This window comes from Xenopus laevis, chromosome 5L (assembly GCF_017654675.1).
Source record: "Xenopus laevis strain J_2021 chromosome 5L, Xenopus_laevis_v10.1, whole genome shotgun sequence".
Classification (NCBI taxonomy): Eukaryota; Metazoa; Chordata; class Amphibia; order Anura; family Pipidae; genus Xenopus; species Xenopus laevis.
In genome coordinates, this window is record NC_054379.1 from 23,038,252 (window position 1) to 23,066,216 (window position 27,965).

At 41.6% G+C, this 27,965-nt stretch overlaps 1 protein-coding gene across 2 annotated transcripts in view; it reads right to left on the reverse strand.

Moving 5' to 3' along the window:
- btbd9.L (BTB (POZ) domain containing 9 L homeolog) overlaps positions 1-27,965 on the reverse strand; it is a 78,365-nt gene that overhangs the window by 41,763 nt on the left and 8,637 nt on the right. For both annotated transcript variants that reach the window (XM_018262064.2, NM_001095433.1), the window contains exons 5-6: positions 27,146-27,365; positions 25,862-25,981 (exon numbers count right to left, since the gene is read on the reverse strand). In XM_018262064.2, the coding sequence (XP_018117553.1) occupies positions 25,862-25,981; positions 27,146-27,365 (340 nt within the window). The remainder of the gene's footprint in view (positions 1-25,861; positions 25,982-27,145; positions 27,366-27,965) is intronic.

The following is a 27,965-nucleotide window of genomic DNA, read 5'->3' on the forward strand; positions in this document are numbered from 1 at the left end:
AGACAACATATTCAGTGTTTAGCAATCAGTTGGAGACAAACCAGCATGACGAATGCTTAAATGGGTTGCTCTGATTTTGAATTTCCGCAGCTATCAGGTTGCTAGGATCCAAACTACCCTAGCAACCAGGCATTGGTGTGAATAAGACTGGAAAATAATTAGGAGAGGCCTGAATAGAAATAGAAGGAACTAAAAGTAACAATAACAATGAAACTATAGCCTCAAAAAGCAATCTTTTTTTTAGCTGTCGGGGTGTCACTGACCCCAATTTGGAACCTGGCAGAAGAAGGCAAATAAAGAAAAAGATAACAATGAAGATAAATTGCAAAGAACCAGATATTCTATAATAATTTGGAATGTAAAGCAATTTCAATTAAGGAAGTGTTGATTATACATTTACTTGGAAGGTCAGAGTTATGGAAATCAAAATAAACCCCTGTCCCTCAATTTAATGGGGGGGGCACAAAATAAACAAGGAAATTCAACTCAGTTATATACATTCCAGAAAGACTATATGGAGAACCCCCACCCTGCACTTGGCCACTAAACCCAATGTATTTATAGTGTTTTGGGGTATATTGTCATAATAAACACTGGAGAATTCCATGTAGCAATGAGCAAAACTTGCTGACATCACGTGATAATTAGAAATAGATTTCAGCCATAAACCATTAGAATGGAATGTGTTATAATAAAAGAAGGAGATGCGATTGCACCCAACGCACTTTCCTGTGATTTTCATCTCAAATAAGAACCCCCCCCCCAAAAAAACACTGTACCATATGGCATATAGCAGGGAAATAACTGTATATACTGCACTATAACTGTACATTAATGACAAGCAGAGGCTGTTTAAGGAATATTAACATGAGGCTAATTTAAGGTATTCTCAACTACACAATGCCTGTGTGTCCAACAGACAGAGCCAACGGGGCAAGTCCCAGGCAACTATCCCATTCTGAATGACACTTTGCCGCACTGAGATAAACTCTTTATCATTCAATATGGAGAATCTTCCATTTACATGAAATACAAAATTAAAGGACAAGTCGTTGGAATCTAAGATGAAGCAAGGGGAAGAACACCTGTGTAGGATTTATCATGTATGTATTATGTATGGGTACAAGGCCACAAGGGCATGAAAATTAAGCTCCACACCCGGGCCCATATACCTCAGAGCACACGGTAGGATAAATACAGCGTCATTTCCATTTAAAATACCAAAGAACACATGGCAGGATAAACACAGTGCCAATTCCATGTATTATACCCCTGAACACACAGGATAAATACCATGGCAATTCCATGTATAATTCCCCAGAACACACAGCAGGATACATACCATGCCAATTCCATGTATAATACTCTACATAAACAGCAGTATAAATACAGTGCCAATCCCATGTATAAACCCCAGTAAAACACAGCAGGATAAATACAGTGCTAATTCCATGTAAAATACCCTAGAAAAACAGCAGTATAAATACAGTGCAAATTCCATGTATAATACCCCAGAAGTCACGGCAGAATATAGTGCCAATCCCACAGCAGGATAAATACAGTGTCAATTTCATGTATATACCCCAGAACACACATTAGGATAAATACCCTGCCGATTGCATGTATAGAACAAACAGCAGGATAAATAGAGTGACAATCCCATATATATTACCCCAGAACACATAGCAGGATAAAGGTGTGACAATTCCATGTATAATACCCCAGAACAAAGAGCAGTATAAATACAGTTCAAATTCCACGTATAATACCCCAGAAATCATGGCAGAATATAGTGTCAATTTAATTTATATTAGAATTATTATTAGAATTATATATAATTTAGAATACCCCAGAACATGTTGGGATAAATGCAATTATATGATATATATATATAACTGGAGGGTTGGTTATAACAGATAACTGGAGGGGTTGGGACAAAACATTGTAAAACAATATGGACAATCTCCATGCCACAATTCCTTCTCCTCTTAATGTTGATGTGCCCTCTGTTTTCTGAACTGTGATGAGAGAGCCTTGATCAACTGCTAGACAGATTAAAGAGAACCTTCAGTTTGGGCCTGAAACATGCAGCCATTGTTATGATTTGTATCCCGAACCTAGAACAAACCCCTAGGTCATGGTCACGGTTTAGTCTTCTGTCTGTAGCAGCCACCTTTGGCTTCGGAAGGAGCCCTCCACTACTTGGGTGCCATCAGGTCTTAATATGAGAGGACCCAGGGAACAGTTCTAGGCAAGCAAGGGAATCGCACGTTAAACTGACTGGGAGAACCAGGAACGAAGTCGAGGTCACAGGCCTGGTCAATACACCAGATGAGCTGAGCAGAACAATAACCGTAAGCGGTTGTGTAATCGGGGTCACATGCCAAATCAGTTATCAAACGGGCAGCGTAGTACAAAACAGAAGTCAGAAGCATAATCAGGTCACAGGCCAGGTCAAAATACCAGAGGGTTTTCAGGATCCAATAGAATGGTCAGAATACAGTCAAAGACAGGCAGCAGACAGGACTTGGTCAACACAGACAGGGTAAAACACTAATAGAAATACAGAGAATCGCACTCAGGAACTAACAAATAGACCTTTACTTTGGGCAAAGAAAACTACACAGAGAGCCCTTTAAATATTTAAATTTTTCTCCGCCGATGACGTCACGTTCGGCAAATTCCGGGTAAATCCAGAAACAGCTGAGCTGAAATATGCGCACTTAAGAAGATGGCGCCAACGAAGACGGGCGTGGGGGGGGGGCATTCCCATTGCGCCCCCACTAGACCACCAGGGAGAGTCCTCACAGCAACACTACTTAAGTAAGCAGCCTGAACTAGTTGTGTTATGTGCTACTCCCTATGCCTGTTTGGTCAAGAGTTAGTGAAAATTGATGGGGAATTATGAGAAACTTGGACCTCAAATAACCCTGGCTAACTGAATGTATAATTTATTGAGAACTAATGTTCCTCAAAACCCACCAAAAATAGCCAGAACGTTGAACTTGCTGAATCCAAAGCCCAACATTAGTCTCCAATAAATACATTCTGTACCACCCTTAGGATCTCATTGCTGGTCATAGAAGAATATCATATAAACAAAAAGAAAATGCCGGCTCCAATCTCTTCTGGACTAATTATTTTATATACATAGAGCAAAACCACTTTTAAACTTGCGGGTAAAATCCCCATTAATTGCTCAAATAATTGAATAATTATATCGATATAAACCACTGGGTAATCCTTACCAAGCGGAAATATCTTACCTGGGTGTCCAAACCCCAGGCCCGTCACTCGAATTACTTTGGATGGTAGAAAACAGCCAAAGAGCTTTTCACTCACCGAGTTAGCCGGATGGCCCGGGTGCCGTGCCCCGAACCCGTAGCTTTGGCAAAATCAATCTTCAAAATCAATCTGCACGCACTCCTGTAACCATGGCCATGGAGGTTAAAAAAATTTAACTTTATTCCATATTAGTTAAAAGGTATGCGTCCTAACGCGTTTCGTATCGTCAGATACGTAGTCATAGGCATTTAGGCAGATAGAAGAATATCACACTACTTTTTACGGTAAGAATATCCATGGCAATTAATATTTGTTTAATAGTATTTGCCCCTATGCCCCATTTATAAAGTTACATGTATAACGTGAAAGTGAAAGAGGTACCTTCATAAAAACTCACACTAAAATAGGATCCTCCACGTGCCTCTCTCTGCTATTGGACGTCATTAAGGAACCCAGATGCCAATGACCAGTAACGTAACACCTCTGAAGGCTAAATGTCTCTGCCATTGCCAATAAGATGAAGGGGACAGATATAATGATCCACAAGCTCAAATTCATCAACAGTTGTGGCGTCCCACGCTATTCTTCTAATAAAAGTGAAGACGTTTCCCCCTTAATGTGGTTGAGAAAACTTACATAATGCTCATTAAAATCTTGTAACAAAGGCATATCAAACAGAAGGTACCGTCACTCTCATAGGCATTACCAACCAACATGGAACTCTTCCCCAGCTCTAATGCCCTTCAGAGCTCCCCGCCAGATGGAAGGTAATTAAAACTTAAAGACAAAGCGGCAGGTAGGCAACAAATTGACCCTCTTTGATGTGCATGAGTGCAGGAGGCATGGGTAACACTTGGCACATTCAATCTACATTTATGGTGGGGGGAAATTAGCAGAAGATAATCTTGATTAAAGAGAATGTTGCATTTATTTATTATAAATTATTTATTTATATTCAATATGTTTGTGGCTTTCTGATGTCCCCAAAACAAAGAAGAAGGTGAGAAATCTGTTGGCTGAAAGCAATACACCAATAATGAACTGGTACTGAATGGCCATCTTGGTGGTTAAACGCGTGCCATAGGTTTTAAGTGTTCCCCTATCATGTTGCTGCAAGAAAATCAAAGGTGGGCACTGCAGGGCAGAATAAGCTCCTTGGGTATCATGTGGGATGCAGTCACGCTTGACCTAGAGAGCACTCTCTACCACCCCTCTCCCGCTAAGTTATTGTCCAGATTATACCAGAACATCGTGGTGACAGTCAAACCCCATTTCGATATAGCTTATGTCCTGTGGACACCGGGCCATTCCTGACCTCAATGAAGAGCAGTGGGAGGAAGCTGTAGATATGGCCTACAGCTTCTTAATTTCGATAAGAGACAGACTTCTCCAATACAAGCTTCTTTACTAGGTTTACATAACCCCCCTTTGGCAAAAGCCAGGACAATCTATGCTCCAGATGTAGATCTCCAGATGCCAACTTTATTCACATGATCTGGTCTTCAGTGAAGGAATTCTGGGCTACTGTAATGGAGGCTTTAGCCACCGAACTGGGCAAACCACAGATAGTCAACCCATTGGTCTGCCTGATTGATGCCCTAAAGCGGATCGGCCACCTACACATAAAAAGCTGTATAATTAAAGTCCTCTGCAAATGAAACAAGGAACACAAATTCATTATTTCATTACAACATCTATACTTGTTATAAAGGTGTTTAAATATCTGATCCAGACCCCATGGAACTTACATGACCTGCACTTATCTGTGTTGAAATTTCCATTTCCACCTAGGTACCAACAGCCACTTGCAACAATAACTTGTTGTAGCTAAGACACTGTATGTGCACCAACACGAATCTAAACTATTATAACTGATCAAGATCGACAAGTGTTTATTATTATTTTTTCTGTTTTGGGTTGATTTGTCTTATGTTTGTTAAACAATAAAAATTTTACCTTACAAAAAAAAAAAAGAAAAAGAAACAATGCCAGTAATGAGCACAATCAGGTAGAAGCTTGAAGCATATGGAAGCTCCTTCTGAAGCAGTTAGAGGCGAGTACATTTTCCTGACAGTCTGAATCTGGGAAGGCAGATAGGAAAGAGGGAGAGGGGAACAGAGGATGGATGAAAGGCAGACGAATGGAGGAACAGATGGAGACGGAGAGATCACTAATTATTAAGGAGCCCTTTTCTCCCAGTGGGCCCAAGTAATTATCTGCTGGACTTTCTGTGACACCCAGAGGATAAAGTGACTTTTAGAAGGTTGGATAAAGGAGCCGATGGTAGGTTCTAACCAGGCCTGATCCAATAAGTACGATGAGTAGAGGGACAGAGGATACATTAATACATCACCATTATTAAGGAGGGAGTTTGTTGTATCAATTAACTGGTGCAATAATGCAGTGATCCAAGCGACTTTGCAATTTGTCTTTTATTGAATTTAAGAATGATTTAAAGGGATTGTCATGAGTGATAAAGGGCCTAGCCCGAAACATGTTGTGTTCAGTGGCGTAACTACCGGGGGAGCAGGGGCACCCCCTCAGGGGCCCCCGGCAGCTTGCACGCCACTGACTTCTTCGTAATTCCGGGCTGGTTCCGGGCGTACGGAGGGGGGGGCCCGGCTGCATGTCCCGCGCCAGTGCCTTTCCCCATGTCAGATTTCAAAATTAAATATTAAAAATTCTGTTTGCTCTTTTGAGAAATGGATTTCAGTGCAGAATTCTGCCGGAGCAGCACTATTAACTGATACATTAAAAAAAAAAAAAAAAAAATGTTTTCCCATGAAACTATCCCTTTAAGTTTGACTGCTTCTCGGCAGATCCCATAATATGTGGGGTCCTGGTCAGTCGTCCTTAACTCCTCCTAAGCACAACTCTGATCTCAGAGGCTTTCCCCATTGACTAACTTTTATTCTTGGTACATTGGCTATGATTTTGCACCGAGAGAGCGAGTGAGTTCTTTAAAGGTGAACTATCGCGAAAATTGAAATGTAATATAAGCTTCAGCACCCTGAAATAATAAACTTTCTTAATACAATCAGTTAAAAAATCGGTACCGTTTCTGAAATAATCAAGTTTATCTTCACTATTCCTCTCTCGGCATCTGTTTCTCCTCATTATGTCTTCATTCAGGAGTTGGGTGTCAGATGAATGATCCAATATATCTTACAGGGGCCTGCTTTTGCCTAGAAGATGTATTAGAGGTCACTATTAAAATCCCCAGACATCATGTCTCTCTACATGCAGAATTTGTGCAAAAGGCAGTTATTTTGTTAGATTTTGTTTGTACTGGAATCAGTTATTTGAGTGAGCTCTAATTCATCTGCTAGGAAAGGGAGACCCCTATAGGATATATTGGATCATTCATCTGACACCCAACTGCTGCATGAAGACGGACTGAAGAGAAACAGATGCTGAGAGAAGGATAGTGAATATAATATATATAAAACTTGATTATTTCAGAAACAATGCAGAATTGTATTTAGAACATTTCTTACTTTAGTATGAGGAAGCTTACCGGTATATTCAATTTTAATTTTCAAAACAGTTCCCCTTTAAGGAGACCAAGCAGGGAAATCAGATGGGTTGCGCCCAGGAATACGAGGCTTGAAGCCGGAGGAGCAATTGATCTGCTTGGCATGCCCGAGTGCTATTGCCTGAATAAGTAGCTGTGATGTGATGTTGGTCCCGGGGGATAGAGATCTTGATGAGGGCCAGATGGGAAGTGACATTTGTTAGTGAATCACAAGGTTTTTTTTGTTCCTTTTTTTATTGGAAGTTGTATAGAAGCGGTTTATAAGGATCCTCTGCACAAGGACAACGTGCCACTAACCTTCACTTGCCTTTCACCCACACACAAAACTCTATCAGCCTCTGGAACAACTACAGGAGTCATTTATTTCATGCCTTATTTTTACTGAAAGGAGATTGGCTATGGGGGCAGGATGGTGTTTCTGGTATTATATATTTATATGAATAGTTCCATACAATAAACTCTCTGGGGAGTTTTATTCAGGAGGTTTTATGTCACAATGTGATGAGTGATGCCTCGGGATTATCTTTATTGGTCAATACAGTAGATTGTTTCAAGGAAGGGATGGATGCCTTTTTTAAAAGAAAAAAATAAGTAAAGAACCAAGGGGATTAATATTGTAGATCCAGTGACTAGTGCAGTGTTTATGTACAGGGTATTAGGCAGAGGGTTTCAAGGACATAGACGCAAATTTACTTACCTCCGAAATTGAGCCAGTGATGGCTTTGCCAAATCGCCACACTTTGCCAGGCGAAAATTCGCCAGGACAATGCTAATTCACTAAAATGCAAAGTTGCGTCCAGGGCGCCGAAAAAATTACGAAGTTTCACTAGCGTTAATTTGGCAAGCAAAGTGAAGTGAAGTTGCGCTAGCCTTGGCTAATTTGCATACGGCGGGAAGTTAAATTTCAATGGAGGTATATGTTGCAGCAAATACATTACACAACACAAGCCCGGGAAACCTTAAAGGATAAGTAAACCTATAAAATAAGTGAATGTAAAATCGATGAGAGTGTTGTTCTAAGCACTTTTGTCATTTAAATTCATTATCTATTTTCTTTTTATTCCAAGATATTAATGGATACATGTGCAGTTAATATGAATGAATTTTGTTCCAACAGCGCCACCTGCTGGTCAGTTTCTGACCAGTCTGACCACCAAGTAGTCAAGGAAGTTGTCAGGAGAAAGAAAGAGACTGCTTCGATATTCTTCTGTTTGGAAAGATGTAAGAAATGTTTCTAATTGTTTTCCTTAGCAGAAGAAATTCAGAGCAGCCTCTTTCTTTCTCCTGACAACTTCCTTGACTACTTGGTGGTCAGACTGGTCAGAAACTGACCAGCAAGTGGTGCTGTTGGAACAAAATTCATTTATTATGAACAGCACATGTATCGCTTAATAGATTGGAATAAAAAGAAAATAAATAATGAATGTAAATGACAAAAGAGCTTAGAATAGCACTCTCATCAATTTTACATTCACTTATTTTAAACATTTACTTATCCTTTAACAGAAAATAAAGTTGTTATATTGCCCTACACATGAGCCCAGTGTATAGTTTATGTGCCATATGTAAGGAAATGTAGGGGGGAAGCCGGGTACCCTAAAAAAATTTGACAATCTTTTGCAGTCTATCACCCTGACAAACCGAAAGTCGCCAGCGTTTTTTAGAAAAATGTTCATTTTTTTTTTGAGGAACTCCTATCTACTCTATTGCACTTCGCTTGGTCTGAGGTGGCAAAGGCAAGTGTGGCACAAGAGGTAACGTTCGGGAAATCCGCATCTAAGTGAATTTGCGTAGTTACATCCATTTGCCAGAGCCAAAATTCGCCTGGCGTTAGAGTGCGAAGTAGCGCTAGAGTTTAATTCGCCTGGCGTTAGAGTGCATTGATTTTAATAAGAGACTGGAATATGAATAGGAGAGAGTCTAAATAGAAGGATCAGTAATAAAAAGTAGCAATAACAATACATATGTAGTCTTAACGAGCATTTGCTTTTTTTAGAAGGGGACGACGACGCCCGTTTGAAAGCTGCAAAGAATCAGAAGAAAAAGACAAATAACTATAAAACTATGAAAAATAAATAATGAAAAACAATTAAAAAGTTGCTTAGAATTGGTCATTCTATAGTATTTTAAAAGTTAATTTAAAGGTGAACCACCCCTTTAATAGTGATTAGCTTCACGTTGGGGGCACAGAGGTACCAGATCAGTGGGTACTTGTAGAGTTCAACTTTATGCAGGTTGTACAGAGGTGCCAGACCATTGAGTATTTATAGGTTTTAGCTTCAGGCGAGTGGCACAGAGATGCCAGTGTAGAAGAAAGGGATAGTTTGTCTGTGTTGTTGCAGCTGCCTGGTCTGATGGTTGGCAGGGAAGTGCCAGCTAAGCAGGGTCAGAACCCATTTCAGTCTGCAGCACTGCAGGTTGTGGATCGGTGCTGGGATGGGGGGGACTCGGGAGACTGAAGCAAAAACCTCGGAATACTTGAAAAAAGGTCATATCTTACAAAATAAATATGTTCTGATTCATTTAGAAAGGTAAGTGCTACCCACATAGAGCGGTTTCCCTACCAGTCCTCCAAATAGGGTCCTGGCTGTTCCAATAATGGTACAGTCAGAATTCACGCTACCCAGTCGGCTGGTTCCACTAAACTGGATAAATACAATAGATTAAAGTGAAATAATTAGTGGTTCTGATATCAAAAGAAAAGTCTATAACCCTCTAGGAACAAAGGTCCAGGCAGACGTCTCTAAGTTCTGGCTGTGTGGGTACGTGACGCTGCCCCCCAGCCCAGAAATTCATCAGCTCAGGAATCCATCAGCCCCATCCCGGGGGCACAGCACACACACACGCGCTTCATTAGAAAAGGGAGCGGGTAAGTTCATCACTTTGTGTTCTGACTGCCTAATTAATTATTGAAGGCATGTTTTGGCATTAACAAATTCTATTAAGAGCAGCAAAAACTATTTCAGTAGTTCAAGAGTCAGATGGGGAGAAGTTGCTGGAGCAGTTTGTAGCACGAGTCACACCTAATTTAATTGTTTCCTCGTCTCCTTCACAGAGCAAGTATGAGCTTCATTAGCGGGAAGCAGCAGATTGTCTAATGGGAGGGTAGAGATTGCCCTTATGGCGGGTGGCAGGCCTGGAAGGCTTGATTAAAGGGGTTGTTCACACTTTTTTTCAGTTCAGTTGGTTTCAGATACTGTAGTTTACCAGAAATAAAGAATTTTTCCGAATACTTTCCATTTTTTATTTTGAACCTTTTTTTTTTTCAAAATCTAAGTAGAAAGTTTAAAGGGATACTGTCATGGGAAAAAATTTTTTTTTCAAAATGAATCAGTTAATAGTGCTGCTCCAGCAAAATTCTGAACTGAAATCCATTTCTCGAAAGAGCAAACAGATTTTTTTATATTCAATTTTGAAATCTGACATGGGGCTAGACATTTTGTCAATTTCCCAGCTGCCCCAAGTCATGTGACTTGTGCTCTGATAAACTTCAATCACTCTTTACTGCTGTACTGCAAGTTGGAGTGATATCACCCCTCCCTTTTCCCCCACAGCAGCCAAACAAAAGAACAATGGGAAGATAACCAGATAGCAGCTCCCTAACACAAGATAACAGCTGCCTGGTAGATCTAAGAACCACACTCAGTAGTAAAAACCCATGTCCCACTGAGACACATTCAGTTACATTGAGAATGAAAAACAGCAGCCTGCCAGAAAGCATTTCTCTCCTAAAGTGCAGGCACAAGTCACATGACCAGGGTCAGCTGGTCAGATTTCAAAATTGAATATAAAAAAAATCTGTTTGCTCTTTTGAGAAACGGATTTCAGTGCAGAATTCTGCTGGAGTAGCACTATTAACTGATGCGTTTTGAAAAAAAACATGTTTTCCGATGACAGGTTCCGGTCTCTGGTGTTTGAGTTCAGTAATTCAGGAGCAGACTCTAAACTGGTACAATTCTGCAACATTTAGTTGATACATTTCTCAGCCAGCAACTGTGGAACATTAGCAACTATTGTATCAATTCGAACATCTGCCTTTAAAAGGATAAGTAAACCTTAAAAATAAGTGAATGTAAAATTGATGAGGGCGTTATTCTAAGCACTTTTGCCATATTCATTCATTATTCATTTTTATTTAATTCAAATATATTTAAGGTTACATGTACTATTATCATCAATGAATTTTGTTACAACAGCTCCACCCGCTGGTCATTTCCCCACCAGTCTGACCACCAAGTAGTCAAGGAAGTTGTCAGGAGAAAGAAAGAAAGAGGCTGCTCTGATGTTCTTCTGCTTAGGAAAAAAAGTAGAAATCTTTCTCAAATCTTTCCTAAGCAGAAGAACATCAGAGCAGCCTCTTTCTTTCTCCTGACAACTTCCTTGACTACACAGTGGTCAGACTGGTCAGGAAATGGCTGTTGTAACGAAATTCCTAGTACATGTAACCTTAAATATCTTGGAATTATATAAAAAATAAATAATGAATGTACATTACAAAAGTGCTTAGAATAACAACCTCATCAATTTTACATTCACTTGTTTTTAAGGTTTACTTAGGGATTCTGCTCAGCAGGGACAAAGATAAGAAATGTATCAACTAAATGTATCAATTTAGAACAGTTTAAAGGGTCGGTGACCCCCCCTCCCTGAGCTGCTTCAGGGTAAGGTCACACTGGGCGATTTGGGGAGATTTAGTCACCTGGCGACTAATTGCCTCGTCTTTGCGGCGACCAATCTCTCCAAATGCCTTACCTCTGTCTTGCGCCTGCTAAAATGAAAAATCGCCTGCGGCATGGCACACGCATCGTTTCGTATTCCAAAGTCGCCTCGCGAGGAAACTTCGGGCGACTTCAGAATACCTAGCGACGCGTGTGCCATGCCACAGACGATTTTTCATTTTAGCCAGTGCAAGACAGAGGTAAGGCATTTGGGGAGATTGGTCGTCGCAAAAACGAGGAGATTAGTCGCCAGGCTAAAAAGATAAAAAATTACACTATATTAGAAAAACAGTGACACATAGAAAATAGAACGTAATTGGAAAAAGGTTTTTTTTTCTGAAGAACTATCAGAAACCAACTGAGCTTAAAAAAGTGTTGGAAGGTGAACAACTCCCACAGAATAGACCATGGTTGCTAACAGGAACAGTGGATGGAGTCATATAGATTGCATGTATATAGTAGAATATGCGGTGCCAGCTAATTAGCATGGAGCTAAATGTGCATCCCTAGGGCAGTGCAATGGGCAGCTGAAATTCTGCCCAAACATGCCCCTGCCACCCAAGCTTTATACTGAGAGGGCACACAAACCCAGGGGCGATCCTGGCCCCTCCGCCACCTGAGGCAGCAGCAGTTGCTGCTGCCCTTCCTCCCCCGGAAATTCGCTCTTAAATTACCAGGAGCAGCATTTTTGCTGCCCCTGGTACCTAGAGTGGCGCTGCCGCCTGAGGCGACAGCCTCAACTTGCCTCATTGGTGAAGCACCCCTGCACAAACCTATGGCATGGCATTCCCATTTCACTACAATATAACATCATTCGCTCTCTTGGGAGTGGCCAAAACAGCAGCCTTTAAAATCCATGGAGTAGAACCGACCAACTGCATTACAGCAGCAGAAAGGATTAGAGATAATTGGGAGCTTTTGGGAAGGGGCCCTGCTCCCAAATATCAGCTTTCTGAATCTCCTACATTAGCAGATTAATATAAATAGACAGAGCTCACCAGAAGATAATAAATGTGAGAATGTATGCGACTCGGTAACTTCTTTCTGTTTCATCCCCATTGTGCTGTCACACGGGAAATCCAGTCTGGCACCGAATGGCCACAGGGGCTATGAGGCACCTTTCAGTGTTTAAATGCCGCTTGCTCCAGGCGCTTATTCACTTTGACTTTACATTCAGACGTGAAGGAGCAAATCCTAGTTGGGCAGGAGGTATTTTTGGAGAAGGATGATGACGGGGTGATGCCACAATGTGCTGAGTGCTCATGATAAGCAGCGAAGTCAGTTATTGATTAGAGCGGTAGCCGGAGGTCGTGAAGCATGTGCCACCTCAGAGGGAAGAAATTGAAGTAAAGATGTGCCTCTTGGCACCTTTAATGACACAGGGAGTCCTGGATAAAGAATTTCTGCTCCATATCCCATATAGTCTCCCAGTCTGTCTCGTGACATTGAGCAAGCAGCCCCATATACATATATATATATATATATATATATATATATATATATATATATATATATCTCCTCCTGCTATGGGCTTCTGTGGGGTAGATCACTGTTACAGTGTTACAAAACCAATATATTTCATGTTCAAAATTTTGGGGTGCTATTTGTGCCCTGGGTACCCCTGAAGCTATAGCAGGGTGACTGTTACCCCAACCTTTCTATATATCTGTAACCTTGTTATGAGCTAATGGGGCCCAGCCTGAAGTCCAGTTAGGGGGAGATTTGGGGTGAGTGCTTATCTGTGCCCTGGGTATCCATGAAGCTATAGCAGGGTGCCTGTTACAGATAAAACATTGGGGTAACACTGTTATGAGTTAAGGGGTCCCAGCCTGAAGGCCAGTTAGATGGAGATTTGGGGTTAGTGCTTATGATTAGGATTTATATAGAGCAGACATATACATCATTCACACATGTCCGTGCCCCAGTGGATCTAACACATTATTCCTTCTGAAGACCAAATGCCTGTAGTAGAGGTCAGACATAAAATTCTTGGGTCAGGGGTCCGCACTAGACTGGTAAGGCGAAAGCCCCTATGACTAGTGCAGTAGTTGCATATTTTCATGGAAGTTTAAGGGGAGCAAATCACTTGGATGTGTGAAACAGCTTTGGATCCTTTGTAAGTACAAAGCAATTTGGACAGCTTTCCCTCGCTGGAGAGATTTAAGACCCCCCCCTCCATTTGCTAGCTACATGCTCATCCTCCCTCTCATAATCAGAAAAGACAGCTCAGATCTGAGGGTAAAGGCATCAATTGAAGCAGCTTTTCAAACAAACCAAACAATTGTTTGTCTCTTACACGGGACTATAGGAAAGCAGCCTCCCCGCTGAGAGATCTCCATGTTGTTCTGCGCCAATCCTCTCAATCTTAACAATTAACTTTGGTAAAGCCATTCCATCTGACAGCCGCACCGACACCACACTTCAAATAAATGGAACCGAGCTCAGGGATTTCACTGGATTCTCTCTTTGCAAATAACAAAATCATTTTCTAAAATATGTTGAAAAATCTGCTAAAGATTACAAGGAGCAGCAGTGCAGCAGGGGAAAGATGCCACTATCAGTCAGGAGCAGCCGTGCAGGAAGGGACAGGAGCCACTATCAGTCAGAAACAGCTGTGCAGTAAGGAACATGCATCCCTTTCAGTCAAGAGCAGCAGTGCAGGAAGGGACAGGCGCCACCTTCAGTCAGGAGCAGCAATGCAGGACCGCACCCCTTTCAATAAAGAGCAGCAGTGCAGGAAGGGACAGGCACCACTTTCAGTCAGGAGCAGCAGTGCAGGAAGGGATAGGCGCCACTTTCAGTCAGGAGCAGCAGTGCAGGAAGGGATAGGCGCCACTTTCAGTCAGGAGCAGCAGTGCAGGAAGGGATAGGTGCCACTTTCAGTCAGGAGCAGCAGTGCAGGAAGGGATAGGTGCCACTTTCAGTCAGGAGCAGCAGTGCAGGAAGGGACAGGCACCCCTTTCAGTCAGGAGCAGCAGTGCAGGAAGGGACAGGCACCCCTTTCAGTCAGGAGCAGCAGTGCAAGAAGGGACAGGCACCCCTTTCAGTCAGGAGCAGCAGTGCAGGAAGGGACAGGCACCCCTTTCAGTCAGGAGCAGCAGTGCAGGAAGGGACAGGTGCTGCTTTCCACCAGGAAGTTGCTTAAGAATTGCATTTTATTTTATTCAGTAAAGTATTATTTGTGATTTTAAGTATCCTTTAATTATCTGTTGATAAACCTTTGCCACTTACAGCAGTAACACTGGGACCCGTTTGTGTTTCACTCCTGGCGTCGCTGGCGCAGATATTAATTAGTAGCGAGTATGGGAAGGTGAATAAGTAGAGAAGTTCAAGAAGAGGAAAAGTCAGCAAATTAAGGAATTAATGAACGGCACTTCAGGCATTGCAGCCAATGACAGCCTGTCCACACAAGAGCTAAGGAATGTTCCTGGCAGATCCACCAATATGGCCGCTAACGAGAGGAACATCTTATTGCTGAACTGTTATATTCCCCGCAGGCTTCCTGGCCCACAGTCCCATTAATTAATGAGGGAAACTTGCAAAGTTGCAAAGCGGCGTGGGAAACTTTCAAGTGGTCAATTATCATGCGGTCGCGGGTAGAGAGGCTGGTAATGAAGGAAGGGCAGCGCCAAATAACTTGGTTAATTGGCTTTAGAGAAAGTCAGCACAGTCAGATCAGCCAGAGTTGGGGATATAAGGCACAATAACTCTCCCCTGGCACCGGAGAAACCAACTGCAGTAACGGAAGAACTAAAGATCAACAAAGAATCAGGATCAACAAAGAAACAGCCCTTTAGCAGAAAAGATCTGTGCCAGGGAATAAGCGCCCAGTAGTTCCCATCTTTTCTGCTGATTCACATGCTCTTAGGGACCCACAATATAAAAGTTAAAATGGAAGGCAGATTCACATTACACTGCAGCATAAAAATCAATGCAGTCTGCATCACAACTGATCAGTAATCAGCCCTGCAGTATCAGCTTCTATGGCAGATGAACCTCACTTTCTGCTGGATGATGTCCCTGACCCCTAAACTACATCCTCCCCAGCAGCCCAGAATTCACTGAGCATGTGCAGTGCCACTGACACGAAAAATATGCCTAACAATGATTCAAGATTGGGGAGCTGCTGGAGGCAACTATGAAGTCCCTGACCATTACTGTTATAGGGTTGCTGAACCTCTGGGCTGGTGCTGTAAGTACAGTATGAAAATACAGCATGCTTTTAGGCTTTAGTTCTCCTTTAAATTACCCAAACTAAAGCTGTCCAATTGATTGTACCATGGATAGCAGATGGTTACTGGTTGGAATAATCTGCTTAAAGGGGTGGTTTACCATTAGGTTTAAGTTTAGTATGTTATAGAATGGCCAAATCTAAGCAACTTTTAAACTGGTCTTTATAATATATTTTTTTTATAGTTTTTGAATTATTTGCCTTTTCTTCTGATTCTTTCTAGCTTTCAAATGGGGGTCACTGACCCCATCAAAAAAACAAATGCTCTATAAATCTACAAATGTATTGTTATTGCTACTTTGTATCGTTCATCTTTCTATTTAGGTCCTCTCCTATTCATATTCCAGTCTCTTAGTCAAATCAATGCATGGTTGCTAGGGTAATTCAGACCCTAGCCACCAGATTGCTGAAACTGCAAACTGGAGAACTGCTGAATAAAAAGCTAAATAACTGAAATACCACAAATAATAAAAAAATAAAACCAATTGCAAATTGTGTCAGAATATCAACCTCTGCATCATACTAAAAGTTAACCCAAAGGTGAACAACCACTTTAACACACCAATAAGAAGAAGAATAAACCTGACCTCGGCCCAAAAAACCCATGTGGGTTGAACTGGAATCCTAAGGGAGAGGGAGGGGTGTATGTGTGTCTCCAACTCAAATTGAACAATGAGAAACTCCACCTCTCTGTAAATCATTAACAGCCATACAATCCCTTAAAAAACACGGCCGGGGGAAAAAAAACCTAATTAAGTCCGGATATGAGTGGAAAGTTTCCCCTGAAGCATTAGTAATTCTTTTTGAATCCCATTAAAGATGTAAGTGGCAGAGAAGGTTGGAGATTGTTATTTGTTTGCGGTGGCCGAGTCTATCGAAGACGCACGCGTCGTGCAAATCAAGCAAACGAGGAGACTTTAATGGAGATTAAGTACCGGCGACGGACAAACTGTTTAAGCGTTTAGAGAAATCCAATAAATTATGAAGAATGGCGGTGGGTCCTGCTCATTATGGAGCGGCGCGGATATATGAGCGGCACCGGGTGATTGAGTTTAGCAATTTAGCACATGGGCCTGTGTCACAGTCAAACTCATAACATTGGGTCCATCAGTCTCCCCCATCTCTACTTCCAGCTTTTCTGCTACTGATTCCACATTCCTGCTCCATCCAGAGTGTGGCGTCATTAACCGATGCAGGGATGTAAAGGGGTGGTTCAGCTTAGCATGTTATCGAATGGCTAATTCTACGCAAATTTTCAATTGGCCTTCATTTTTTCTTTTTTATAGTTTTTGAATAATTTGCCTTCTTCTTCTGACTCTTTCCAGCTTCCAAATGGGTGTCACTGACCCCATCTCAAAACAAATGCTCTGTAAGGCTACAAACATAGTTTTGCTACTTTTTATTGCACATCTTTCTATTCAGGGCCTCTCTTATTCATATTCTTATCTCTTATTCATATCAATGCATTGTTGCTAGGGTCATTTGTTGCTTCTCACTAGCCTGTAAAGGCATCCAAACCCTTTCTTGGACTTGTCTATTGTATCTGCCGGTAGCCTCCTTTCTACTCATCTCAGTATAGCAGAGTCTGTAGCCATTTCAGTAAAGAAACAGAATTAGAGGTTTATGAGAACAAGAGGTTGCACTGGGTCTTGTCCCCCCCCCAGAGCCGGCACACGTTCTTTCCACGGTTCAGTAGAGTTCGACCCTCACAGTCCTTTCATTACTTCTCAGCAAACAAACACAGCCTTGCCTGATGGAGCACAATGACTGTTTTTGCACTACAGCTACAGAAATATCCCTCATAATATCTTTGCCATTAGTGGGAAAACTAAAGGTCTCACTGTCAGTTCTGGTCTGGGGGGTGACAGGAGATATTTCTCCGCCTGACAGTATGCAGAGATTCCTGTAATGCACAGGATGCATTTAAAGGGTAAGGAAATGAGGCTCGCAATGCCTGATGCTGCTATGGGTGCCATCTATTTTATAATAGCCATCATTCTGCAGAGTGGCTGTTCCAGGGGGCATTAGTCCTTCCATGTGTGAAGCGATACAAAGAGGATCCCTGCAATGTTCCAGGCCCACACCTTTGGTTGGGGATAACATTTTTACCCAACTGGTGCCCTTTAAGGGAGGGATATGATCACTATATATAAATATATAAGGGGCAGTAATTAAAGAAAGTACAGAGAAGAGCAAATAAGCTTGTAAAGGGAATGAAAGGGATCAGTTATGGGGAATGGCTGGCCAAGTTGGGATTGGTTACACTGGAGATATGGTTGCCACCTGGCCGGTATTTTACTGGCCTGGCCGGTATTTTACTGGCCTGGCTGGTAAAAATTATGGTTGATCCCAATATTATTAATAGGGAAAAAAGATAAATATATAGGAAGGCCGGTATTTTTTTCCAGAAAAGGTGGCAACCCTAACTGGAGAGGAGACTATGATCACTATGTATAAATATATAAAGGGCAGTAATGAAATAGAGAAAGTACAGAGAAGAGCAACTAAGCTGATAAAGGGAATGGAAGGAATCAGTTATGGGGAAAGGCTGGCCAAGTTTGGATTGGTTACACTGGAGAGGAGACAGTTAAGGAGGACATGGTCACTATATATAAATATATAAGGGGACCAGTGTCCCAAAAGAGAAAGATCTGGAGGAAGGAGAAGTTTTGGGTGTATGATGATGCACACAGTGTTTGATCACTGTTTGAACAGTGGCACATGTTTGATCAGAGATGGGGCTCTATGGCAAGTGAACTGGAAATAATCAGGAGTGAGGTTGGTAGGTGTGCCATAACCATGGCTGTGTGGGAGGGGCACATATCAGTTGCACCAAATGACAACAAATGAAAGTATTTCGGATTGGCCATCTGCACTCACACAGCACCCCTAGTGGCCAATGCCTTTAATAGCACAGTATATAGAAAGCACCAACATACCTGGCAGCGCTGTACAACTGCAGGGTGCATACATCCCACATACAACTAACTTACTCTCAGAACCACCTTGCCTACTTGAACAGTAGCTATAATGTTTCTGAGTGAGGTTCTCCAAGGGCCAGAGGAAGCATGAGAGCCGAGATAGAATGTGTAGTGTATAACAAGGCAAATGTTCTAGAGATAAAGCTGTTAAATCCCTGGCCTCACACTGACACAATGACCTGAATTGAGCTGGAAACTCAAGGTATAGTAGGAACAGCCTGGGAAAGTCTTTTGTGGGGCACTTACTGAGCTTCCTGGGGCTACAGGCAGGAGCCACATCTACACGTCACACACAGAGGGAGTCGAGCAGGAATAAAGGAAGAGAAGCAGCTTGTCATAGAGGAAAAATTGTACAGGCTCATGGTAATACCTCCAACCCCTCAGGGAAGAATGAGGGGCTTTCTACCCAAAAAAAAATCCAGATTTCCTTATTCCCGGTTTTGCGGAGATTCCTTTTGCTGAGTTGGCACAGAAGGAACATTAAAGGCCACATTTGTACCCTGCACTCTCCACCCTCCTGCTGTTTTTCCTTTCCTTGACAATGAACTGACCTTACTATACAAGTTACCCAGGGGCACATAATGCCAGAATTCACGCTACCTCATTCAATACCACAAGTCTCCTAGGGGGGCACAAGCAGGGCCACTGACCTGCCCCCAAACAAAAGGGGGCCCCTCACAGATAAATTCTTTTAGAAAGGAAGGGTAGGAATCAATGCTACATTAACTGCATGGGTGGCTGGGGCGAGATTTGCTATGCCAAGGGGCAGGTGGTAGGTAAAGTTGGGCTGGAGGACAATGGCGTTTATATGAGAACATATTTTCTTATAAAATGAGGCACCATGATGTGTATTTGGCCCCTTAGATACAACGGTGAGATAAGTGTTAAAATAGAATTTCGGCAGCCTTTCCTTGTAAAGATCTTCTATCATCTTTATTCGCTTGGTTTTCATTCCCTGTACATTCTCTTCCCATTACAAGCTTAAAGGGCAACTAAAGTCTAAAACAGAATAAGGCTAGAAATGCTGTATTTTGTATACTAAATATAAACATGAACTTTCTGCACCAGAAGCCTAATTAAACAAATGATTCATGCTTTTAAAGTTGGCGCAGGTGGCTGTCATCTTGTAACTTTGTTAAACATCTTTGCAATACCAAGACTACGCACATGCTCAGTGCGGTCTGGGCTTCAGTTGGGAGGTTAAGCTTAGGGATCGTCATAAATGATCAAAACAGCAGAGGTCAAATAATATCTGCCTGAAGCCGATAAAAGCAAGACTGATTAATAATCAGAATATACAGACTGCACTGGGTCTGTGGATACAAATCTACACAGTTGTTACAGGGAAACAAACAAAGCTGCTCGAGTTCTGGGAAGTAAGGTGGGGGGCTCTCCCCTGTCGTTTGAAAGTATGATTGTTTCCCTGCACAGCAGTTAGGAACTGTCAGAGCAAGTAAAACGAAGTGTGAATTTCACTGCATACGGTCGAGTTTCTTACACATGGTACACATTTTTTAATTAATGTATATTTTTTAATTAATGTATATTGGAGATAGGTTTCTTTTTCATTAAAGAAAGTAAAAATGGGATTTTATTTTTTTTGCCTTTACATGCCCTTTAAGAAAGTCACAAGTTTATATTCTTTTTAACTTTAAATGATAAATAAAATAATAGTTTACTATATATTTAACCAACCTTGCAATAAAATGGCCCTGCAGTGTCACCCCCCCCCAGCTCCCTAGTAAATCTAAGCAATAGGACTGTATATCCAGCAGTAAAATATAAAAAGGTAAACCCCCGGCACAGGTGGGAGCGACTCTATTAATGAGCAATCAGTGAGACAGCGCTCCCCCACAGAGTACAAAATGTAAACAGCTGCTGCAATGCAAGAGTCATGCGGGCAGTGATGGAGAGGGGAAAGGGGCGAATGCCAGTGGACATGTGAAGCGCGGGAAGAAATCAGGAGATTCTCTTCTTGCTCAGAAAAAAATAAATCCAATAAATAAATCTAATTTCAGGTTATAGGACCAGGAAGTGAATTGCGCCAACCTGCTGCTTGTGGCTACTCCAGCTGTTACCCAACTGCAACTCCCAGCAGCCCCTCCAGCTGTCAGGGGTATGATAAGGCTTATGTGAATCATGGGATGGCAAAAAGAAACAAATGAATAACCCAGAAGCAAGGGACCCCAGAAATGATTTAGGAGTACCCAAGCTTAGAGAGCTAACATCCCCAATGATTCATACAATCTATGATGGCTACTGTGTGCCCATTTTTGTACAACCCTACAATCCCAGTCAATCAAACCTATAACAGATAGCTGGAGAAAGGGGAACCCTGTCAGACCAATAACCATATTGTGGGGGTGACTAGGGTTAATCTAGGGTTAATACAGTGCCAGGGTACCACAGGATCCCTTCTCCTAAACAATATTATCCTATTGGCGCCAGCCCAGTACAGTGGAGCTGTTACGATGTATTACTGAACTTTCACTCGTCTCACTAAAAACAGCTGCGGGTGTAAATGCCCATTTTTATGCCAACAAGGTACAGGGCACTTACTTGAAGTCTGTTCCAGGCTAGATACAAAGAGAGAAGAGCATTTATTTTGGCAGCAGATTGGAGCAACAGAGATATTTAAATATGGATTAAAGGGCAAGTGCTGAGGGCAAGTGTCAGGGACAGGCAATAAAAGTGATTGGCATGGAAATGAGAGATCCCATTACTGTGCCCAATCTGCAAAGCAAATCTAATCACTCACAACAGCTGCTCCCCTCTCTGGTACAATGTGACTCATGCCAACCTGGTGCCAACACAGCAGAGAGTGTTGTTCTGCCAGCAATACAGCTAAGGGTAAGTGTGTGCATGTGTGAATATTAATTGTGTGTGTGTGTGTGTTAATTGTGTTTTCAATGGGGCTGTACTCACACAGACGCATGTAAACACTGAACGCAGGTAAAATGCAACATGCTGCGTCCCAACTTGTGTTCGGGGCTTACATGCGTCTGTGTGAGTACCTCCCCATTGAAAATAATTCAGTGCGTCTACTCCTGCGCTCCCCTGCGGCTGAACGCATTAAACTAGAATGCAGGGGAGCACAGGTAAAAACGGCAATGTGTAAGAGCCCTAAGCCAGCACCCGAACAATAAATATATAGGGTAGGGCAATTCCATGGGGAGAATTGTCAGAGTACATTTCCATTCCCTGCAGTGAATTAGGGTAGGACTACACGGGTGTTTTCGGGGGGGATCCGACACACTGCGCAAAACGCAGGCGTCAAATCGGATGCGACGGAAATAAGGTAAGATATACAAATGTCGGATGAAGTCGCAGCGTTGATCCAAAGCGACACGACTGTCTGAGGCAGACACAGCATCTGCATCCGACAGTCGTTTTGTGTCGGATCAACGCTGCGACACCATCTGACAATGTATTCACTTACCTTATTTCCGTCGCATCCGATTTGACGCCTGTGTGTTTGCGCAGCGCGTCGGATCGTGCCGAAAAATCCTGTAACCCTACCCTTATACAGGAACATTAACATTTCCTCCCAATCATCCAATAAGGGGCATCACACAGGGAAGCACTACTCCTGGGGCAGTTCTGCTGTTAATAAGCGGACTAATTACAATTAATAATAAGTGGACTAATTACCAATTGATAGATAAGGGGTAAATAACCTCCTGTACTGTTGGTGGGCCTCAGGTGCATCCTGGCAGTTGGAAATCACTGCTCAATGGCACTGTGTGCCCTGCATCCAACAAGTACTGCTTCTTCCAAAGCATTGGGAGACAGATAAAGGGGTTAAAACAAACCATTTCTATTGCATAGAAGCAGGGGGGCTGCAGCCATTAGATGAACAGAGCAACAGCGACACCAAGTGGTTTCTTCTGCAGTCGCTTATTCCCAGTGACAAACTAGTTTGCCCAGTGCTGGAGTCAAATCCGATAGATGTGAGCTCAGAAACCTCATTACATAGAATAAAGCTGCATAAAAATCTAGAGGAGCCCTGTCTGCAAATACCCTCATCTCATCCAGCCCTGTGATCAGCACAGACACAGAGAGGCGAGAGGTACAAATAACAGATCTGCATGACAGGATTGAATGGCTTGTACACACTCACAGTGCTGTCCACAGTGCTAGGAAACATTGCTGCCCTGTTTAATTCAAAGCAACTTTCCCATACACATTTATATAACGGATACAATGTAGCAGGAGCCAGCTTTCCTCCAATTCTCACAATACCATGCATGCTTTCTGCACAGGTCTGTGGCCTCTGCACTGCTAGGTCTGACTATTGAAACAAAGTAGCAAAGAATAGCAAGAGACTGACAGATAGTACACATTGGGGCTCATTTATAAACAGTAGGGATGCACCGAATCCAGGATTTGGTTTGGGATTCAGACAGGATTGGGCCTTTTTCAGCAGGATTTGGCTGAATTCCACACCCCGGCCAAACCGAATCCTAATTTGCATATGCAAATTAGGGAAGGGGAGAGAAATCGCGTGACTTTTAAAAGAAAAAAATGTTATCCCCTTCCAACCCCTAATTTGCGCATGCAAATTAGTATTCGGGTTCAGATGATTGCTTTCAGTGCTTAAACTGCAGCTGACTCAAAAAAGCTCATCACTTATTTGTTGCTATGGGTTACTGCCCAGGCGCAAGTTTGCCCACTGTTTATAAATGAGCCCCATTGTCAGAACAGCAATATTTAGCTGCAGGTAAAGAGAGAATGGGGTATATTTATCAGAGAGTGAAGAGACACACTCTGCTAGAGTGAAATACCGCCTCTATCCATTCATTTATATGGGGTTTTTAAAGGCGTATTTATCAAAGGATGAACTTTCACACATTGATAAATACTCTTTTAAAAATCCCATAGAAATTAATGGAGCAAGGCAGATCTCTGTGGCGATCTCTAACTTCACTCTTTGATAAATATACCGCATTGAGACAATGTACCACAAATGACTCTGCACTGTGAATGGGCACCACAGGGGTATTTATCAGCACACAGCCCCTATGTTATATTCAGCTCTCCATTTGTAAATGGGCAAATACCAGTCTGTAGCCCAAGCCTCAGGAAAAATGCTGAACAACAGAAGAGTGCTTTAGCGCACGCCATCTATTGGTGGACTAGCAGAATACATGAAGGCAGGTGACTGAGCAGAAAATAACAAATATTGCTACAATTAATACAATAACCACAGAGACAGAATTCTAAGAATTAGAAACTGTAGAAAACAAAACAAACAAAAAAGCAGTTTGGGTCAAATCATCACATAAAAGTGTTCATATGAATCACAGAATTACTTGTTATGTCCCAACATTGTTAATTTTGTATGTATATGAGCATTTATATAGGCAGCACTGTACAGTATCTCACATTAGATTTCAGTTATATGAATTTGCAACAGCAAATCAACTTCCCAAACAAGTTATTGTTTGATTAAAAAGATATGACGAACCTTCAGGACCGGTCCCAGGTATTTATAGTGCTCCCCAATTATTCCCTATAACACAATAATGCCATTCCTACTGCACAATATAAATGAGACACATAACTCTAAAACAACTCTTGGATATTAAAACTGCCCCACACTTTATTTGGATCCCCAGAAGAAAATACCGGCACAGCTGGACCATGTAGCTTCAGTTACTGTTGTCCCATATATCCCTGTATCCCACAAATTTAGGATTTTACTCTATTTTTTTCCCTCTGTAATTTCAGCACTTATGATATAAATCTTATCAATTTGTACAGAATATTTCCTGACAATGTTTTAATTTTTGACCAAAAATACAAACTTGAGTTATTTCTGTGGCACAATAATTGGTGACAAATTTGCCCCAACATTTTCCAACCTATAGTAGGTTAGGTGGAAATACACATATATTTTTGGAAGTGAAAATATATCTCAACTATTATAAATTATGGCCGAAACATCGATGATTTATCTGGTCAGATGACATTAAATGGTTCATTAATTTTGCTACCTTTACGGCATTACTGAAACCCTTGCTCCAAACCCCAGGCCCCCTCCTCGCTCCCTAACCGATTACTCTAGCAAATAATGACGAAATTGAAGCTATCTATATGTGTAGCAGGAACCACAATATAAATGAGACCCAAGAGGGGTGGTATATTTAATAAGCTACTTAGACATGAAGTTAAATGGATGAATGAGGCAGCCCCTTACAATATGTAGGTATAAATAGGCATATAGTTTTTTCTCATTGCATGTTTTGTTTTATTTTATTTTCAATTGAATTTTTACCTTGTTACCTTTCCCTTAAATAGAAGCTGCATCTTTAAATGAGAACTAGCTTAACTAAAGTAGCTAGAAATGTTGTTTTGGGGCTTCTGTAGCAGCCCAAGCCAACCACAGCCCTTTAGAAGTAAAGATCTGTATCTCCAAAGATGCCCCAGTAGCTCCCCATCCCTTGTCACTTACTGAGCTTAGGGACCCACTCACAATATACAGTACACATAGAATAGAAATGTCACAATATAAGGCTGATTAGTAATTAATACAGATAACTACTACATGGCAGCACAGAAACAAGTGCAACTACCGTCAGAAATTAATAATCAGCCCTGTAGCATCAGCTTATATAACAGACAGACCACATTTCTGTTTTTATAATTTGCGATTACCCCTAAGCTTAGCTTCTCAACAGCTGCTCAGAGCCTACTGAGCATGTGAGTGTCACAGACACTTTCCAAGATGGTGACCCCCTGTGACAAGTTTGAAGTCCTAGATCATTGCTGCTATTGAGACGCTGAAACATTAGGCTGGTGCAATGAGTTCAGTATATAAAATATGCCATTTTTAGCCATATTTATTTTTAGGGTTTAGTTCTCTTTTAAAAGTGATGCACTGTCTTTGTGTGATTTGCCTATGATTTTAGGAACAAAAGCTCATTCTTAAGTGAGATGTGCAAATTCCCAATAAAACAGGTGGTCCAGCTGTGCTGCCTACGTTCTTTCTCTAATTGCTCTTTATTCATCTTAGGACCCTGTAAACTTTACAAATAAGGCCTTTTTTTAATAAAAACAGTGTCCCACTGGGCACCAGATGCACCCTACAACACAGAAGCACCTTCCTTACCTGCAAACTCGAGCTTGGAAAAAAAGCTTCTGCCACGACCTGCATAGAACCAGTGAGTGATCAACGACTCGAATCCAGTCCAGTTCATCCATTGACACCTCTATGTAGTAAGAGTAAGATCTATAGGCAAGAAGAAGAGAGCAACACCGTGAGTGCAAGTGGCACCAGCAACAGCCGGAGAGGTCTAATGTGATTTGGTATCCTTTCCTCTCAATATGATGTGTATGTCTGTGCCATGTGATACTGTAAGGGACAGATTTATCAAGGGTCGAATTTTGAATTCATGGGAGTTTTTTTAAAAACTCCCCTAAACTCCCATAAATTCAAAATTCAATTAATCGACATTTATTTATAAAAAAAAAAAAAGAAAAAAAAATGAATGTAAATTAATTCAATCGACATGAAAACTTGAGTTGAATTTGATTCGAAATTAAAGACTCGATTTCAATTTTTTTCTCTGAAAAAAACTCGAACGTTAGGAAGGCAGCAAACAACTCTAAATTCATCCCCGGACGTCTCCCATTGGCTTAAACAGCAATTCGGCAGGTTTTAGGTGGTGAATAGTCGAATTCGAGCTCTTGAACTTGATGGACTTTGTCTTTTTTCAACTCGATTTAACTATAACTATGGAAGGGTATGATAAATCTCGAAAATCAAATATAAATTTTTTTTAGAAATTGAATCGAATTGGAATATCTGTGTAGTCGAATTTGACAGTTTTGACCAAACTAATTCGAAAACCCGACCCTTGATAAATCTGCCCCTAAGTATTGGACGCAGGCAGTGTATGTCCTGTGTAAATGAAATCAGAAGCAGCTGAAGGCAGAGAATGGTATTTTTGCCATGGTTCTCCCTAAGAGGACTGAGGAGGTCTAAGCTCTGTGTGTAGCATTCAAGGGTAATGAGAATAACAATTAATTTAGCCTGTTTGTTTTGTCAGCACCAACCACAGACCTACTGGGAAGATACTAGGGTGCAGAGGGAACCACAGGGTATTATTTTTTGGCAGCCTGCTCTTTTAAATTCCTCTCAGTCGTTGCATTCTTGTACCCAATCTTGAATCTGCTATGCCCTTTAGAGCCCATAAAATGTCCAGAAATCTGCTTATGCCCTTTAGAGCCTATAAAATGTCCAGGACTCAGTCTCAGCAGTACTCAACCTGATCCCATGGTGCAAGAATGCTACAGAACGAGGGGGATTTTTACAGAAGAGGTATACTGCACTGGGATCACATGGGGTACATTTCATATAAATACTGACGATATAATTTGAATTAGCACATACCTGCTGTCTCGGTCCCAGAGCAACAGGCGGATGTGATTAATGATAGAGGGTTGCCCTAGTTTCACTTGGATCCCAGAGCGACAGTCATCTTCTATTGGGTGCCGAGAAAAGCCATGATCCAGGTCGTAGTTCTGCGTGTCACCATCTAGAAGAGCTGCTCTTAGCTCTCCCTTAACCACCTGTGCTCCGTACTTCATGGTGGCAAGATTTTCCTCAGGAACTGTCAGGGGAAGGGTTAAGCATGTAAATATTAATATGGTACTGGGTTCCTTATACTCCACATAGACAAGGGGCAAGAAGCATGAGTATAGCCCAATACTATCCCTTAAATAAACGTAAAAGCGTCCAATAAAGTAAGAGATATACAGCTGATATATTCAGGGGTGTTGGAAACATAAAATGCAGCACCCAGAATTCCTACTGTGACAGTGGCAGGAAGAAAACTAGCCGAATAATTAAAGGGGTCGTTCACCTTTAAATCAACTTTTAGATATTCTGAGACAATTTGTAAATGATTTTTTATTATTTGTGTTCTTTGAGCTATTTAGATTTTTAATCAGCAGCTCTCCAGTTTGCAGTTACAGCAATCTGGTTGCTAAAGTCCAAATGACCATAACAACCATGCATTGATTTGTATAAGAAGCTGGAATATGAATAGGAGAGGTCTGAAAAGAATGAGGAGTAACACAAAGTAGCAATAACAATACATTTGTAGCCATTTGAAAGCTGAAAAGAGACAGACGAAAGAGGCAAATAATTCAAAAACAAATAAAAAATGAATAACGAAGACCAATTTAATTTATTCTTGGAATTAGCCATT